This window comes from Bombina bombina, chromosome 6, assembly GCF_027579735.1.
Source record: "Bombina bombina isolate aBomBom1 chromosome 6, aBomBom1.pri, whole genome shotgun sequence".
Classification (NCBI taxonomy): Eukaryota; Metazoa; Chordata; class Amphibia; order Anura; family Bombinatoridae; genus Bombina; species Bombina bombina.
In genome coordinates, this window is record NC_069504.1 from 399,673,349 (window position 1) to 399,692,470 (window position 19,122).

The following is a 19,122-nucleotide window of genomic DNA, read 5'->3' on the forward strand; positions in this document are numbered from 1 at the left end:
CTATTGGCTGATTGGATCAGCCAATGGGATGAAAGCTCAATCCTATTGGCTGATTGCAACATCCAATAGGTTTTTTTCACCTTTAATTCCTATTGGCTGATAGAATTCTATCAGCCAATCGGAATGTAAGGGACGCCACCTTGGACGACATCACTTAAAGGGAAACTTCATTCTACAGCGACCATCGGAAGAAGAGGATGCTCCGCGCCGGATGTCTTGAAGATGGACCTGCTCTGCGCCGGATGGATGAAGATAAAAGATGCCGTCTGGATGAAGACTTCTGCCCGCTTGGATGAAGACTTCTGCCCGCTTAAATGAGGATGGATGTCTGGTCTTCGAAAACTGTAAGTGGATCATCGGGGTTAGTGTTGGCAATGCCCATCCAAATGCCCTTTTTTAGGGTAATGGTTAGCTTAGGTTTATTTAGATAGGTTTTTATTTGGGGGGGGGGGGGGTGGTTGTGTGGGTGGTGGGTTGTACTGTTGGGGGGGTTGTTTGTATTTTTTTTACAGGTAAAAGAGCTGATTTCTTGGGGGCAATGCCCGGCAAAATTCCCTTTTAAGGGCTATTGGCAGTTTAGTGTAGGCTAGGGTTTTTTATTTTGGGGGGGCTTTGTTATTTTGATAGGGCTATTAGATTAGGAGTAATTCATTTTTATTTTAGATAATTTTGTTTTTTTATTTTGTGTAATTTAGTGTTTATTTTGTTTTGTAATTTAGATAATTGTTTTTGATTAATTTAATTTTTTTATTTTATTGTAATGTTAGTTTTTAGTGTAAGGCAGGTTAGGTTTTATTTTACAGGTAACTTTGTATTTATTTTAACTAGGTAGTTAGTAAATAGTTGATAACTATTTACTAACTAGTCTACCTAGTTAAAATAAATACAAACTTGCCTGTGAAATAAAACCTAAGCTAGCTACAAAATAACTAATAGTTACATTGTAGCTAGCTTAGGTTTTATTTCACAGGCAAGTTTGTATTTAGTTTTAAATAGGTTATTTAGGTAATAATTGTAAGTTTTATTTAGATTTATTTTAATTATATTTAAGTTAGGGGGTGTTAGGGTTAGTTTCAGGGTTACGTTAGGGTTAGGGGTTAATATATTTATGTAGTGTTAGTGATGTGGGAGGCCAGAGGTTTAGGGGTTAATAACTTTAGTATAGTGGTGTCGACATTGGGGGTGGCAGATTAGGGGCTAAAAAGTGTACGTAGGTGGTGGCGATGTTCGGACCAGCAGATTAGGGATTAATAACTGTACTGTAGATGGCGGCGATATTAAGGGTGGCAGATTAGGGGTTAATAACATTATGTAGGTGACAGAAATATCAGGGGGCGGCAGATTAGGGGTTAATAACTAATGTAGGTGGCGGCGATGTTAGGGGCAGCAGATTACTGGTGTTTAGATGCGTTTTTTATGTTAGGTTTAAACATAACTTTTTCTTTCCTCATAGACATCAATGGGGCTGCGTTACAGAGCTTTGTTTCCACGATCGCAGGTGTTAGGCTTTTTTTAGCCGACTTTCCCCATTGATGTCTATGGGGAAATTGTGCACGAGCACGTCAAAGCAGTGTTTGTATTTGCAGCGCTATAGGGAGGTGAAATACAGCCGATTTTGTGGCGGTCATTAATTTCCCTATAGAGCTAAAAACTATCTGATTAATAGATCCGCTGGGGCCACGAAAACTCTGGCACAATTTCTTAGCTCTGACTTTTTGTAAGGACCGCAAACACTAGAGCAGAGGGCCACCAGTTGGCTATATTTGCTTTACAGAATAATATAGAGGTGCTTTATTGAAACTACACCTCTGACAGAAGGAATACACAATGGCCCATATTTATCAAGGTCTGTTGGACCTGATCCGACAGTGCGGATCAGGTCCGACAGACCTCGCTGAATACGGCGAGCAATACGTTCGCCGTATTCAGCATTGCACCAGCAGCTCACAAGAGCTGCTGGTGCAACGCCACCCCCTGCAGACTCGCGGCCAATAGGCCGCCAGCGGGGGGGTTTCAATCAACCTGATCGGGTTGATTTCCGGCGATGTCTGTCCGCCTGCTCAGAGCAGGTGGACAGGTTATGGAGCAGCGGTCTTTGTGACCGCTGCTTCATAACTGCTGTTTCTGGCGAGCCTGCAGGCTCCATACGGAGCTTGATAAATATGCCCCAATATGTAAATGTAACCACATACATAGAGTACTACAAAGCAAGGGACAAGCGCATACTTTTGTGAGGCAATAATATTTTGGAAGTACATTAGAGAGCTGAATAGGCCAAACTTGAGTTCCTCATATTTCAAATATACTTAAAAGTATTTGTTGGTTCTTATTAGCAAAAATGATATGGGGTCATATATATATATATATATGCAGCATTATGTTGATGCTAAGCAAAACAATCCCAGTATCCTATGTAAATTTATGAGGGTGTCTTTGAACAGAACATGCCTTCTTGTCCCCGTGCAACGGCTGTGTTCTAAGTGACCTTCCATTACCACTAGATGAGAAATCTTTTATCACAAGAAATTCCAGTAGGAATGACCAAGAAAAGCCCCTGGCAAAACCACAACTCCGACCATCATCACTTACTTATGTAACAGGAGATCTTTGAAGTGAATCATCTCTACAATCACTTGGACATTTTCTTTGGCAGCGGAGCAGAGGTCGTGCTTTGCATAACATTCCTTCTGGAGCTGATACACCATGTCTTTAATAGCAGGGCACTTACGGCTGATACAGCTGAATTTGTGTCTCAATCCATGGGCTTTGCATTTCAGAGCATCTTTTATAAATGACTTTCCCTAAAAAGCAAATGTGAAGGAATGAGTGACACTATAGATCGTCGCTATTAATAGATCACTTAAATATAAATAGGAAGTCAATTGAAGCTCAGTAAATAAATATAAATATATATATATATATAAATATATATATATCAGTAAAGACAATCTGAGCAGAAAATGTAATCAAGGTGTCATTATCGTTAAATCACACAAATGGCCTGTGAAATTAAACACACACACATATGGATTACAAACTGTTGCACTAGAATACTTTTCGTGTTTCAGCATTTATGTCCTTTAACTGAAATAACAACATCATATGTTGTAGTATAACTAAAGTAAAATTATTAAAAAGGGACACTCGGCAAAATAAACTTTTATAATTCAGAAAGATCATGCAGTTTTAAGACACTTTACAATTTACTTCCATTATCAAATTTTAATACACTTTCTCTGGAACAAGATTCTACTAGGCATGTGCACAAGTTCACAGGGTATACGTATACTAGTCTGTGATTGGCTGATGACTGTCACATGATAAAGGGGGGCCGGAAAAAATGAGAAAAAATAAATTTGGCAGAAAAATAATCTCATGCCTTTTTGAAATTCAGAGTAGGTGCTATTGCATTGTCTTTTTATGATGTACTTGGTAATTATCTAATTCTACTGCATTCATTGGTCCTTTAACTATGATGATTATCCAATCATAAATCAGATAGTCTTGTTATACATAGGGCTGATAAGCTAATTTTTCGGTCATGCTACTACCTGGAGTGAGATAATTTATTTGCATACCACTAAATGTTTATTAGACTGAGATGATTAGGCATCAAGGTTAGACATTGCTGAGTGTCACAAAGGATTTTCAAGAACTGATGAATCTACTTTCAATATTTTTCTACGTTAGGACACTGATTAAAGGGGACATTGTACACTAGATTTTTCTTTGCATAAATGTTTTGTAGATGATCCATTTATATAGCCCATCTGGTAGTGTTTTTATAAAAATGTATAGTTTTGCTTATTTTTTAAGAACCTTGTGCTGATTTTCAGATTCCTAACCAAGCCCCACAGTGCTAGATGTATACACGTGTTAAAAGACTCCTGTTTGTATTATCTGTCTTTTCATATGCAGGGAAGAGAGGAGGTGGGATGTGTTTGCTCTTTTTGTTTACCCAGACACTTTCAGTGGGTGTCCCAGACTAACTAATCAACAGTACTAAACTGGGAGCTTCTAAGTAAGTTTTTAAAAGGTTTAATACTGGATTTTTAGATCAGTATCTGTGTATATTATTCTTTATAGTCGTGTTTATTTACATGAAGTTATATGAAAATTGGTGTATACTGTCCCCTTTAAGGGGCACTAAAGTCAAAATGAAGCTAGATAGAGCATGCAGATTTAAAATGGACAGTCTAGTCAAAAGTAAACTTTCATGATTCAGATATTGCACATCATTTTAAACAACTTTACAATTTACATTGATCATCAAATTTGCTTTGTTCACACACGTACCTACAAGACTCTAAATACCAGCGGTAGGCCAAAACCAGCGTTAGGACCCCCTAACGCTGGTTTTGACGGCTAACGCAGAACTCTAAATCTAGGCGTTAGTATTCTTTGTTAAAGCTAAACCTATGTAGGTTCATATGCTAATTTTTAAGCCATTGAAGGCCGCCTCTTACCTCAGTGCATTTGAGATTTTTTTACAGATAAACAGCGCAGGCTTTATGTGTGCCATATAGATAACATTGTGTTCACTCCTGTGGAGTTACCTAGGAGTCAGCACAGATTTTAAAACAATAACAATTCTGGAGAAAACTGTCCCTTTAGGAGACTATCCAATTTACTTCTATTATCAAATGTTGCAGTCTTCTTTATGCACACTTTCTGAGGCACTAGCTACTACTGAGCATGTGCACAAGTCCACCGTGTATACATATACTAGTCTGTAATTGGCTGATGGCTGTCACATAATACAGGGGGCCTGTGTATGGGGAAACATTTGGAGTTTGTCTTCTACCCTGTGTCCTTGTGATTTTGGGTGTCTCTTTTCAAATCTATACATATGCTTATTTTTTTTTAAATGGAGTTGCTTTTTGTACATGTGATTGGTTCGTTAACATTTTTGGCTTCTGGGTTTGTATTTTGACACTTATCTTTAACACTGTATTGTCTTTTTTATCTTGTTTTGAGATATTATCTCACCCACTACTATAACCTCATAATAATGTGAATTATAACTATAGGGCCGATTTATGAAAGTGCGAGCGGACATGAGCAGGGAGTGTCAATCAACCCGATTGTAAGTGATCGAGCGGATTGCTGTCCACCGCCTCAGAAGTGGTGGATGAGTTAAGGAGCAGAGGTCTTAAAGGGACGGTATACATCGATTTTCATATAACTGCATGTAATAGACACTTCTATAAACAATAATTTACACAGATACAGATATAAAAATCCAGTATAAAACAGTTTAAAAACTTACTTAGATGCTCCCAGTTTAGCTCTGTTAAAAAGGTAGCTGGAACACCCACTGCAAATGGGAAAGATCAGACACTCCCCCCTCCCCCTTCCTTTGCATATGAAAAGACCCTTTACACAAACAGGAGCAAGCTTGAGTAGGTATACGTCGGTATTCTCCTAAAACTTTAGGGCTTGGTTAGGATTCTGAAAATCAGAGCAATGATTTTTAAAAATAAGCAAAATTATACATTTAAGAAAACAAAAAAAACTGTATGGGCTACATAAATGGATCATCTACAAAACATGTATGCAAAGAAAAATCTAGTGTATAATGTCCCTTTAAGACCGCTGCTTCTTAACTCCTGTTTTGGAAACAGCTGCATCAAGCTCCATACGGAGCTTGATGAATCGGCCCCTATGTATTTATTTATTCCACTTATGTTTACAATGTAACAAGCAGTAATCTTACTCCTTACTATGAGCGGTTAATTACATTGTTGTGTATAAGAACAAGTTAGTTTGGGTTGTGACCCAGGCACGTCACCCAGCTTTAACCAATCAGGTGACTATGGGTGTTTTAAATACAGTATAGTGATTTTAATCAGTCAGCTATGCATACAGCTACGGCTGAAACAGGTTAGCTGTTTTACTGTGGTGACTTCTTGCAGTCTCTCTCAGTGTTACTTGTCACTATTTGTGCGAATAAAAGTTATATTTTATATTAGCGCCCTGTGTCTATTGCTTGTTTGTGCGGTTTGGCGCTATCACCAGGTTAAGCTCCTGCTCTTATTGTGAGATAGGCCACATGTGACCGGCATTACATGGACATCTCACACAGAGGGAGTGGAGCACTCTGGAAGGAGCATTCACTAATACACAGGAGCCTGGAACTTCCGGAGAAGTACAGCCGCAAATGCTATGGTGACGGATTAAGCACTACAGTCTTCTATGGAAGGGCTCAACTGCCCTGGGGCTGCGTGTATAAGATCTGGACAGTTTTTACAAGTTTCTTGTCATTGTCACATAAGAAGAGAGCACTACTCCCATATATACTAAAATGTATTATGGACCCATACATTTTTCTTTTCTAAAAAATGAATTTGTCTACTGCATATTTGAAATTCAGAGTAAGTGATATTGCATTGTCTTTTAATATGCACTTGTTAATTATGCAATTTTACTGTATTTAATGGTCCTTTTACCAAACTTTGGACTGGTGTAAAACAGTGTGAGGGTATGTGTAGCTCCTAATAATCAAATGTGATTAGAGGGGAAAGCAAATTAAAGCTTGTACAAACTGCTGAAAGGAAAATAGCATTGAGTTGGTATTTGTACAGATGCCACTGTGCCAAAGGCATAGTTATATATTATGCTCACCTAAACCTATTTTGTTCTTACCCATCTTCCTTTCTTCGCCTCCTTTTTCTCTCTAATTCCTTCAGTCTTTTGTACACCCACAATCAGGAACAAGCACCAATAATAGATGGTCAGAGTTAGGATGGATTTTTTTTTATGACGAAGAAAAACAAAATTGAGTGTTGTCTGCCATTCCAAATGTGACTACCTAGGTCTAGACTTAATACATACTGCATAACCCCCCCCTGTTGCTCCACTTGATAAACTTACCATAGCTGATCAACGCTATCAAATCTGACATCTTATAATTTGAGCATTATAGAACAGGCAGATATTCTGATATACATTAGGTACATGTTGAAACTCTTCAAAGATCAAACATATTCTACACTTAGAGATAATGAATGCTTCATCACAGGCAGAATGATTTGAAGGGATATGGAAGACAAAGTTCTGTATTTAGATGGCGCCAATGATTTCTATTTCTCTTTGTGGGCTTTGTTAAAAATTGGGCTCCTTTTGATGATAGCATATCTAGATAGGTTCAAGAGTGTGTACATGTCTTAAACGCTGCCATATAGTTCTATTACAGGTGCACACAGATAACAGACACAGTTCTTCTTTTTTTTATTGTATATCATATTTAGATAATAAAAAAAAATGTTTAGAATTCCATTCCTCTTTAAAGTTTACTTCATTGTTCGCACCTCATTTCAAGTCTCAACAGAGAATGAAAGACAAACTTAATGTTACAGCGCTGCATAATATGTTGGCGTTTAATAAATAAACGATAATAATAATTGTCTTGCATTGTTCAGTATGGGATCTTGGTAGTGTTATTAAAGTGATATGTACGAAAGATTATAAAAAGTCTGCTTATTTTACCCTAATAATTAATATATTTAGTTAATGAAAAACAACGTAACATCAGCAGCAATTGTTAACTGATTGTGCCATACTTATGATCCCCAAGGCAGAACAGTGTGCGATATGCGATCTCATCGCAGAAACTGTAGTGTCTCTGGAGAAAGTCCGGCCGTGACCGTAAAAAAAAATAAAAAAATTTGCCTGCACTATTAATTTCTACCTGCAGGTGTCACTGTTCCGTTAAAGGGACAGTCTACCATAGAATTGTTATTGTTTGAAAAGATAGATAATCCCTTTATTACCCATTCCCCAGTTTTGCATAACCAACAGGGCCGTCTTTAATATTGATTGGACCCTGGGCAAAAATTTTCTTGGGCCCCCCACCCTATGCAATTTCGCTCTCCACCCCAACATCCCAAAAAACAACAAAATCAATTTTTTTTTTTATTATTATTAGCCCAGCGGTGGATCATCCACTGCTGGGCTAATCATTTAAAGAAAAATTTTAAAAAAAATTGCAATATGTGAAACTGGACCTAAGCAGTACTAATAAGTAAATAAATATATAAATTCCTCCACTGTGGATTCATTTAATATTCTTTTGAATGTGATTCTGGTGTGAGGTTAGCTGGTTAAAAAGATTTAGGGCAGCCAACAGGAGCAAAGCAAGGTAAAGGAGGAAGCATGGAGGTGCAGACAAATATAAGTTTACTGACTGGAACAGCAGAACTACTATGGGAAGCTGTAAAATCTGAGACAGAGAGAAAATAAAAACTATAAAAATAAACCTTACATTAATGTGTGAAGTATCAGCATGACGCTATACATCAGCCACACCAGCACATTTCGCTTCTTGGCTAGGAACAAGTTCCCTCTCACCCTGAACTAGACAATGCTGCATGGGGAGGGGCGTGTGTGCACTCACTTATTCTTCCCACTGACACCTTTCTACAAAGCATTATTCCCCTAACAAACTTCAGTTAGTTGATCTTAGGGCCTCAGCAGAAAGAGCAGGACTAAGGGGACCAGTAGACTGGATGCTGTCTGTCCAAGGCTGCATGGATACAGTGTGAGATGAGTCACACAGCCTCAAGACTGAAGAGAGCAGTGTATGCAGCTGCACAGATGCTCAAATCCTCATGTGCCTGCCGCTCCAGCTTTCTGCTGCATGCGCCTACAGTCAGCCCTACCCAGAAACAATCCCCACCACCAGAGCAGTTACCTGGTAACAGTGGTAACCCCAGTAGGACCTTTTCTGATGCAGTAGGAAATGGCTGGATGCCGAGCTAGGGCTTTGCATTCAGTGCTGCACAGTGCACATCTAAAACAGCACATGGCACTAGCTTGGCATGTCACATGACACCGGCACGGTCTGGCACAGTTTTTAAAAAAAATATAAGCAGAGTACTTTTGACTGTGACAGTATTTGGACTGAATGTGTGTGTTCCCCATGTCACATCAGCAGTCTGGTATGAACCATAAAAAAATTTTTTATTTTTTTTTTAGGACTCTTGGGCCCCTCAACAGATACTGGGCCCAGGGCAGCTGCCCCTTTTGCCCTGTGTTAAAGACAGTCCTGATAACCAACACAGTTATATTAATACTTTTTACCTCTGTTATTACCTTGTATCTAGGAACCTTCTTCCAGGCCCCTGATCACATGACTGTGACTGTTTATCATCTATTGACTTGCATTTTGCATTGTGTTGTGCTAAATCTTAAATAACCCCCTGTGCCTGAACACAGTGTTATCTATATGACCCACGTGTACTTTCTGTCTCTTTTTGTTGAAAAGAGATTTAAAAAGCCTGTGAGGCAGCCATCAAAGGCATAGAAATTAACATATGAGCCTACCTATGTTTAGTTTAAACTAAGAATACCAAGAGAAAAAAGCAAATTTGATGATAAAAGTAAATTGGAAAGTTGATTAAAATTAAAAGTACTATCTAAATAATGAAAGTTTAATTTATACTAGACTGTCCCTTTAAAGGAACATTCAACACCAGATTTTTTGCTGTTTAAAAAGAAAGATAATCCCTTTGTTACCCATTTCCCAGTTTTGCATAACCAACACAGTTATAATAATACATATTTTACCTCTGTAATTACTTTGTATCTAATCTTCTGCTGACTGCCCCCTTATTTCAGTTCTTTTAACAGACTTGCATTTTAGTCAATCAGTGCTCACTCCTAGGTCACTTCACGTGCATGAGCTCAATGTTATCTATATGAAAACACATTAACTAATGCCCTCTAGTGTTCAAAATGCATTCAGATTAGAGGCAGTCTTCAAGGTCTAAGAAATTAGCAAATGAACCTCCTAGGTTTAGTTTCAACTAAGAATACCAAGAAAACAAAGCAAAAATGGTGATAAAAGTAAATTGGGAAGTTGTTTAAAATTTTTAAAATTACATGCCCTATTTAAATCATGAAAGGTTTTTTTTTTTACTTGATTTTCCCTTTAAACGCAAATCCTGTTATTGTGGATGGACATATCTGAAATGTTGCCCTCATTTCTACTAAATAATAATCAACACTAAATGTGGTGCTTCAGAGCTGGGATGGTTGGCAAGCTGTCTTGGTACCTTCAAATAACTTCTGATTTCATGACATTACTAAAAAACACAAAAGTTCCACAGCACATGAAGTATACCTCACTTTATTATAGAGTGCGAGTCCAACAAGTAGCAACGTTTCAGGCTCTCAACCCTTATTCATGCTATGAGATTCAAATAACAATAATTACACTTATATAGTATACTAGGGCCAACAAGTTTCTTAATTACTTAAAACCTTTTGTTTGTACAAAACATATATACACAGGGTAGATTGCACCCTCTAGTGGCACCTTGTACAAATAACACATTTCTAATCTTTTATAGCCAGACTGGTGTGCATCATCCGTGTGAGACAGGATGCAGCCTCAGAATTGTGATGTCATCACTTATTATTTAAAGGGCCTCTGTTCAGTATGCTTTGCCTTTGCGTTGTCTCAGACCTGTTTGTGAGAGTTCCTGCGTTTACCTGGCTGCCTGACGTCCTTCCTGGTTCCTGATCCCTGGCTTATTTTCCTTGTTGCTGATTCCTGCTCGTCTGACTATTCGCTTTGGCTCCTGACTCGTCTGATACCCAGCTCTGGTTTTGACTCCTGGCTTGTTATTTGACTTGTGGACTTTTTATTATTTTTTGCTATTGATAAAAGGTGTGATTATTTTTGCACTTCTCGTCTCAGTCTGATTCCTGGCACCCTGACAATAACTTAGTGTTCTTGTCTAGGTTAATACCTGCTTGGATTTTGGAATCAGACTAATTTTACTACTAATAACGTACTGGAACGTAACATAGTGTATCCATATCTTCCTATCTCTTATTCACTGCAGAGCTAAATACATACCTATTGCCATCAAACAGATTAAAACTATCTATACGCCAATACAAGCACAATGGAAGCTGTTTTCAATGATAGGAGTTAACTGACATATTCCTAAATTCCAAACTTTTTTAGGCAACCCAGAATTCCAGCTAGGATCTCAGTCTTCTTGTTTAAACCCAGATTTTCCTATCTCTTAAATAAAGATCTCCTCGTTAGTTGACTTACATTTATTATCCATTATATATTTTAAAAGAAATTAAATTAGAATTCAATCTCCCTAATAGTGATTTTTTTGCATATTTGCAAGCGAGACACTATGTTTTTAATCTTGCTGCTGAACATGGATGGATCTGGTCTTTTTTGAAAAGTGGTTTCCACTAGTTAGAAGCGGCATACAGTCTATTTTATTATGGTATCGGCTATTGCTTTCAAAAAGGGAAGACCAAAATCATTTAGAATTATCTTAACAATGGAACATTTATAATGTCTAATCTAAAATTGATCGGGAGATAATTCTAAGATCTATTACATTAGTTGCTAAAACCACATTGTCCTCAACATGGAGAGAGTCCCGTGTTAAACTACTATATCGGGCTTCTTTTACTCCAGCAAAAGGAGCTAGATGGTGGAATTTTGAATTTCTGTGCATGTTTGAAATGTTCTTTCTTCGCAGCGGACCAGACGCATATGATGTGGGTGTGTCCCAGAGTTAGACAATTGTGGCAGAAAATAGAATATTGGATTATTAGGGTCTCGAAGCTGTCTTATACTGTTTTTCTTTACCACATATAACCTTTCTTTGGGAGGGAGGCCAAAATCAAAATCATAAAAAAAAACAAAAAACTTGTTAATACAATTATTCTCTCAGCTAGAAATTTAATTTTTCGTCATTGGAAAAAAGGTAACACCCTCCAGCCTTGTAGAAATTAAAAACTATCTGAAGAAACAATGTATTTTAGAACAATATGACACACAGATATGAGCAGTAATCGAGACATATGCCTCTTTTTTCAAAAGTGGTCCCTATATATAAAGAGTCTACCTTCTGGAGAAATTGACCATCTGATATTTCCATTTCGGAATTCAGAATTAGTTTTATTAGGGATTTGGTGATCTAAATGTCCTCTCCTATGTGCCCTCCCCCCTTTTTTCTCTCTTCTTCCACCCCTTCTTCTTCCTTGCTCCCCTCTTAGTACTCAACTACTTTGAGACTGTATTGTTTTATTTTTGGGGTAATATCCCCTTCATGGATACCTAATTTCGCTTTGTTTCTTATCTCTTTTTCTTTTTTGTGTGTAATATGGATTGTTAATAAAATAAATTGAGAATGCTGTAAGTCTCGGAAGAGTAAAAAAATAGAAGAAATGCAAACTAAAAAAAAGGTACCGCATGATGATAATGCAGAGCTAAGCATGGTCTTTCAGTCTAATTTTATACTTTGTTGGGAAGACGATCTGTGCATAGTATTTAAGATATGTTTTGTATCAATTTGGGCCTGCAAGCTCATATTCTATGTTCTTCAAAGTTTTTTTCTTCTCTTTTGTGTTTAAAAATCAAGTTATAGGTTTTCTCTCTTGATCATCTTGAAAAATGAATAAAAATTATTTTAAAAAATGAACATTCTGCTGCGTATTTTATACCTTTTCCAAACCCTCCCAATTCCATTAATTAACCTATTTTCTGCATCAATTACAAAAAAACAACAGATAGTTTTATATGTCAGGGAAAAGGGAGTAGAGTCAGAAGGCAGACTATGTATCTTCCAAAACACAGAGGAGGATTGGGTTTACCTAATCTTTCACTTTATAGGAGAGCAGTATTATTACAACATATTATAGACTGGAGTCACAATTCAATGCAGAAGTGGTGGGTCCAACTAGACAACCAAATCTTCTCAAAGGGCAATATGACAACTCTAGCCTGGCTAGAGCCATGCCACAGACCAACCACGCTGCCATTCTACTCAATCACCTCGAAAACATTGAAGGAATGGGATAAAAAAAAAAACTCTGTCCAGCTGCAACAATATTTCGACACTCTATTCTCCTCTTCTCCCTCTCAAAGAACATCCAGGCATTCCATTAGCACAGGCACAGTTAGCTAAAAGGCACGCTACACTTTGGACTAATACATGGCAATATTGCACCATTAGAAACCCTACAGGAATGGGACAGAGACATATTTACATCCTGGTATTCTCGCATACAGATCATACATTACATATCCACCCATAAGCATAAGACTAAAATGAACAGGGAACTCACACCATTTGAACATCTATGTACACAACAATTACCCCCAAAAACACACACAATCTCTCTCCTCTACAAATATCTACTAATACAAGGTGACCAAATTCTTCCTTCATACTCACAGGCATGGAATAACAAAACAAACACAGACTCTGATCCTGCTCAACGGAAAAGGTACTTTCAGGTGGCTATTAGGGCATCTTCGTCAGCTAGCATCTTAGAAATGCACTAACTAAAATATTTTATAATTTTTATTTAAAAAAAATAACCAACAACTTTTATTTAGTACTGGCAGACTTTCTGCCAGTACTTAAGATGGCGGTAACAATTGTGGGGTGGGGGAGGGAAGAGAGCTGTTTGGGAGGGATCAGGGGGTGGAATGTGTCAGGTGGGAGGCTGATCTCTAAAATTAACCCTGCAAGCTCCCTACAAGCTACCTAATTTAACCCCTTCACTGCTGGCCATAATTCACGTGTGGTGCGCAGCAGCATTTAGCGGCCTTCTAATTACCAAAAAGCAACGCCAAAGCCATATAAGTCTGCTATTTCTGAACAAAGGGGATCCCAGAGAAGCTTTTACAACAATTTCTGCCATAATAGCACAAGCTGTTTGTAAATAATTCAGTGAGAAACCTAAAAATTGTGAAAAATGTAAAGTTTTTTTTTTTTATTTGCTCGCATTTGGAGGTGAAATGGTGGCATAAAATATACCAAAATGGGCCTAGATCAATACTTGGGGTTGTCTACTACACTACACTAAAGCTAAAATTAACCCTACAAGCTACCTACAAGCTCCCTAATTAACCCCTTCACTCCTGGGCATAAAACATGTGTGGTGCGCAGCGGCATTTAGCGGCCTTCTAATTACCAAAAAGCAACCACAAAGCCATATAAGTCTGTTATTTCTGAAAAAGGGGATCCCAGAGAAGCATTTACAACCATTTGTGCCATAATTGCAGAAGCTGTTTGTAAATAATTTCAGTGGGAAACCTAAAGTTTGTGACAAAATTTGTGAAAAAGTGAACTTAAAACAAAATATATACATGTCAAGGGATATTCAGGTATTCCTGACAGATATCAGGGTTCCAAAGTAACTAGCGCTAACTTTGAAAAAAAGTGGTTTGGAAATAGCAAAGTGCTACTTGTATTTATTGCCCCATAAATTGCAAAAAAAAGCAAAGAACATGTAAACGTTGGGTATTTCTAAACTCAGGACAAAATTTATAAACTATTTAGCATGGGTGTTTTTTGGTGATTGTAGATGTAACAGATTTTGGGGGTCAAAGTTAGAAAAAGTGTGTTTTTTTCCATTTTTTCCTCATATTTTATAATTTTTTTTTAGTAAATTATAAGATATGATGAAAATAATGGTATCTTTAGAAAGTCCATTTAATGACGAGAAAAACGGTATATAATATGTGTGGGTACAGTAAACGAGTAAGAGGAAAATTACAGCTAAACGCAAACACTGCAGAAATGTAAAAATAGCCATTGTCATTAAGGGTAAGAAAATTGAAAAATGGTCCGGTCATTAAGGGGTTAAAGGGACACTAAACCCAAACATTTTCTTTAATGATTCAAGTAGAGAATACAATTTTAAACAACATTCCAATTTACTTCTATTATCTAGTTTGCTTCATTATTTAGCTATCCTTTGTTGAAGAAATAGCAATGCACATGGGTGAGCCAATCATATGGGGCCTCTATGTACAGCAACCAATCAGCAGCTACTGAGCATATCTAGATATGCTTTTCAGCACTGTATATCAAGAGAATAAAGCAAATTAGATAATATAAGTAAATTAGAAAGTTGTTTAAAATTGCATGCTCTTTCTAAATCATAAAGGAAAAAAATTTGGGTTTCATGTCCCTTTAAGTTTGTTAGCAGATGGTACCTCAAACCGTCCAGATTACACAAAACGAACCCACAAATCACAGACCAATGCTGGAGGGGTTGTGGCCAGAGAGGCTCAAAGTCTCACATATGGTGGTTGTGTCCAGTAATAACCAATTTCTGGAAAAGGGTCTTTGAGGCCATTTCTGGCATAATCAAAACGGACCTATCATTTAGGATCCACATCCTTATGTTTCAATCTCTTCCTAAACGGCAAAATAAAATCACAAACTCATTACAACTAATTATGATCAATGGCGCAAAGAAACTCATTCCCAATCATTGGAAAACCCCCAAAATCCCCACGCTAAAAGACTGGCACGCACAATCAACAGAACTTCTTACACTGGAACGCTTCCACTTTATGAAGAAAGAAAACAAACTGGATCTGCACCAATCCATGTTAGAACTCTGGGAACAGCATACCCACCCCTACCGACTAAACACACAATCAATGACGACCCATCATAAAGGGAATGTTTCCCCCCACATCTATATATACAAACCCTACCGGACATCATACAGCCATCAACCCCTCCCCCCATTTTTTTCCGCTTCTCTCTCTCTCCCCCATCTTATCCCTCTTCACTTTCTCCCCCTAGCTTAGAGAACTGTCTCACTCAGCTAAAACCATCTCTTGGAGGGCTATAGCCTTGAAACATTCTATTTGTTTTCAGCTATATCCCTCTGATACAATGTGACGCTGTATTGTAGTGGCTCTATATTTTGAACTCGATTTATATTCTTGTAAAAGTCTGGCTGATTTTGTGAGGCTCGTGGGATACTCCTCTATCAGACCAAACTCGGCCAGTAGTCTTGTTATCCCGGCATTGAGCCGGAAAAATAGGGAATATCCCAGAGCAGAGAATATCAGGAAAACGAGGAGAGCGGCACTCACCACAGGCAGGACAGCATAAGGCAAATAGGCAGACAGGATACAGCAACAGAAAAGCAGACCAGCAATTCAGGGGTTAACCAGGAAGCGTAGTAAGACAGGCAAGGATTTGGCAACAAAGTATCAGTCCAGCAGATTAGGGGTTAACCAGGTAGCGTAGTAAGACTGGCATGGTTTTCGGCAACAAGGTATCAGTCCAGCAGATTAGGGGTAAACCATTTAGCATAATGAGACAGTCAGGGTTCAGTAACAAGTATCAGTCCAGCGGATAAGGGGTTAACCAGTTAGCGTAGTGAGACAGGCAGGGTTCAGTAACAAGTATAATCCAGCAAACAATCTGTCACTCCCAGGGGTACACGAAGTAGCACCTATACTTGGGCAGTGACAGGTCGTTTGCTGCCTGTTTAAATACCCATGGCAAGGCGCCAAGAGACCGGCCGGCATCAGGAGCATGCGGCGATGACGTCAGTGCCGCACATATTCTGAGCTGACACAGCCCTAGGCAACAAGCATGAGAGGACGCCGCGCCCCTAGCAACGGCATGGCGTGACACATTTGAACTAAATGCAATGCACACGGAGACACAGCTTTGCTTCTATAAAAAGACTGGATATATCCAAGAAGAGTCTCGAATACCGCATTGCCTTTGGGTGATGTTTGAAATGGACACACTAAAAAACTTGGACCTTGGAACTAATTGATTTATCGATAGCATTGCTTAATCTATAAATGTTTAAGAGCTGATGAATCCCGTTTTCTGTTTTATTGTATCATTGAAAATTTTCAAGGTATTAAAAAAAAAAGGCAATCCAATATAACTCCCTTCTTTTTAAAAGTAATTCCCTGTCAACCCCCCTCCTAGGCATTTTTATCTGATCAATAACCTGCCACCTCACTTGACTGATAGAATGTTTAGCTTCTAAAAAAATGGGACGATACCGGGGCATCCTTATCCCCACATCTTATGTTAGACCTATGTTCCCTAATTCGGTCACCAGCCTTCCTCTTGGTCTCCCCAATATAAATCTTTGAACATGGGCATTTTATTAGGTATATAACAAAGGGCGAATTGCAAGTCAAGTGATCCCTTATTTTATATATCTTGCTAGATCTAGGGTGAACAAACGTAGCTCCCTTAATCATAGAATTACAGCTATTACACCCTAAACAGGGATAACACGCCAGGTTTTTTTCTGTTATGTAACTCTGGGTAGATTGTTTACTACTGCCTATGTCCGCCTATACTACATATCTTTAAGATTACGGTTTCTTTTATAAGCCATCATAGGGGTCTGTTTAAAACTATTAATATTTGGATTGCAACTTTCAAAATATGCCAATGTCTGAGAACCATATTCTTAATCTCTCTACTATTATTACTATACTTGGAGACTAGAAACAATCGGTCCCTCTTAGTCCCCTTTTTCTTTTTTATCTTCTTTTCTGGGCAGCAAAGAAGTCCTGTCAATGTCACTTACTGATGCAATTTCCTTTTCTATAAGAGCTCTAGGACAGGCCCTATTCAAGAATTTGCCACACATTTCTCTTAATCTATCCTGTAAGATACCATCCTGGCTCACAATACGTTTAAACCTAATCAACCGACTCCTAGGTAAGGAGTTTAGTAAAATCTCAGGGTGAAAACTATGGTAATGGAGTCTTGGTATAGATGTCACATCTCAAATTAAAACCCTTCTTCACAACTTTAGTATCCAAAAAGGAAACCGTGGTTTCATGCCACGTAAGGGTACATTTAATACCCCTGACCACCATGTTTAATTCAGCTACAAATTCATATAGAGTCAATGTTGCCCCCCCAATATGCCAAACACATCATCGATAAAACGCCACCAAGTGGCTCCATACTTTATATATAATGGATTTTCATATACATATTTCTCCTTGAAATTACCGATGAATATGTTGGCATATCAGGAGGCAACATTAGACCCCATAGTCATCCCTTGATTTTGTATGTACCATGTATCTTGGAACAAAAAGTAGTTGTTAAATAAAACTAACCTCAAAAGTTCTTCCAAGAATTCTATTTGTAGCGTATTATGTCTCAGAGAATTCCTTAACAGCTTCTTGACACAGGCAATACCACTCATGCTTTATGGATGTATACAGACTCTGAACATCCAGAGTGTATACAATGTATTTATCCGTGTTAAGAGCTATCCCTTCCAATTTATTAATTAAATCACCATAAATGATGACAAACTCTCAACATAGAATTGTAGAATCCTATCCAAAAATGTAAAAATATTTGACAGAACTGATTCAGTACTTGTCACAATGGGGCGGCCAGGAGGACAATTAATGTCCTTGTGGACTTTAGGTAGTGTGTAAAAAAATTGGTGTAATGGGGTGATCTACTACCAAAAATCTTTTCAGATCCTTATCAATTAAATCATTTTTTTTCAGCAAATACTATCAACCTCCTAATCTCCTGTTGGATTTTAAACTTTGGATCCCCATTTAACACACTATACACAACAGAATCCCCTAGTTGTCTGTGACACTCTCTCAAATAGTCACTTCGATTTAAGACAACTGTGGCTCCGCCCTTATTGGCTGTCTTCAAAATATTTTTCAGGGTAGATAGAAATGGCCTTAAACTCATCTTGATTCAAATTATGCTCAATATATTTATTGCCCCTAGTACATTGATGACTTTTTCGTTGTTTCATTTTTGCAAATCATTAAACAGTAACTTAATAAATGTTTCAACAGATTCATTATTATGAGGAGGCATAAAATTACTCTTGTTCCTAAGGCCTACCCCTTTTGCTGTATAAATAAATATAAGATTATGATTATCACCTTGCATAGAAAAACTTGTTTCAGAATCAGCAAATAAACATTTCAATCTTATAATCCTGCAAAAGCGATGCAAATCTTTATCTAGCTCAAATAAATCAGTTTTTGTCAGAATGATAAGCCCTTCTCAAGTAATTGCAGTTCATATGTATTAAGTTCTACCTGTGAGGCATTAATGACTAATACCTGTTTATCCGTAGAGTTGTTTCCTACTGCCTCAAATTGCGGGTATTCATCCTGATGCTCCTCTCTTTTTGGTGTTTATCGCTCTGCTGGTGGCCCCTCCTGTGCTTCCGGCCCCCCGGTGTAGCCTCCTGAGTTGGTGCTGTCGGAAAAATACTCAGAGGACCCGGTGTCGCTCACTGTATCTGCTCCATGTCAGCGTCTGTCGGCTCGCCTCCTAAGATAACCAGAAG

At 38.0% G+C, this 19,122-nt stretch overlaps 1 protein-coding gene across 1 annotated transcript in view; it reads right to left on the reverse strand.

The window, feature by feature from the left end:
* STC2 (stanniocalcin 2) overlaps positions 1-19,122 on the reverse strand; it is a 44,228-nt gene that overhangs the window by 15,280 nt on the left and 9,826 nt on the right. Inside the window, exon 3 of the mRNA XM_053717140.1 lies at positions 2,590-2,801. Within this exon, the coding sequence (XP_053573115.1) occupies positions 2,590-2,801 (212 nt within the window). The remainder of the gene's footprint in view (positions 1-2,589; positions 2,802-19,122) is intronic.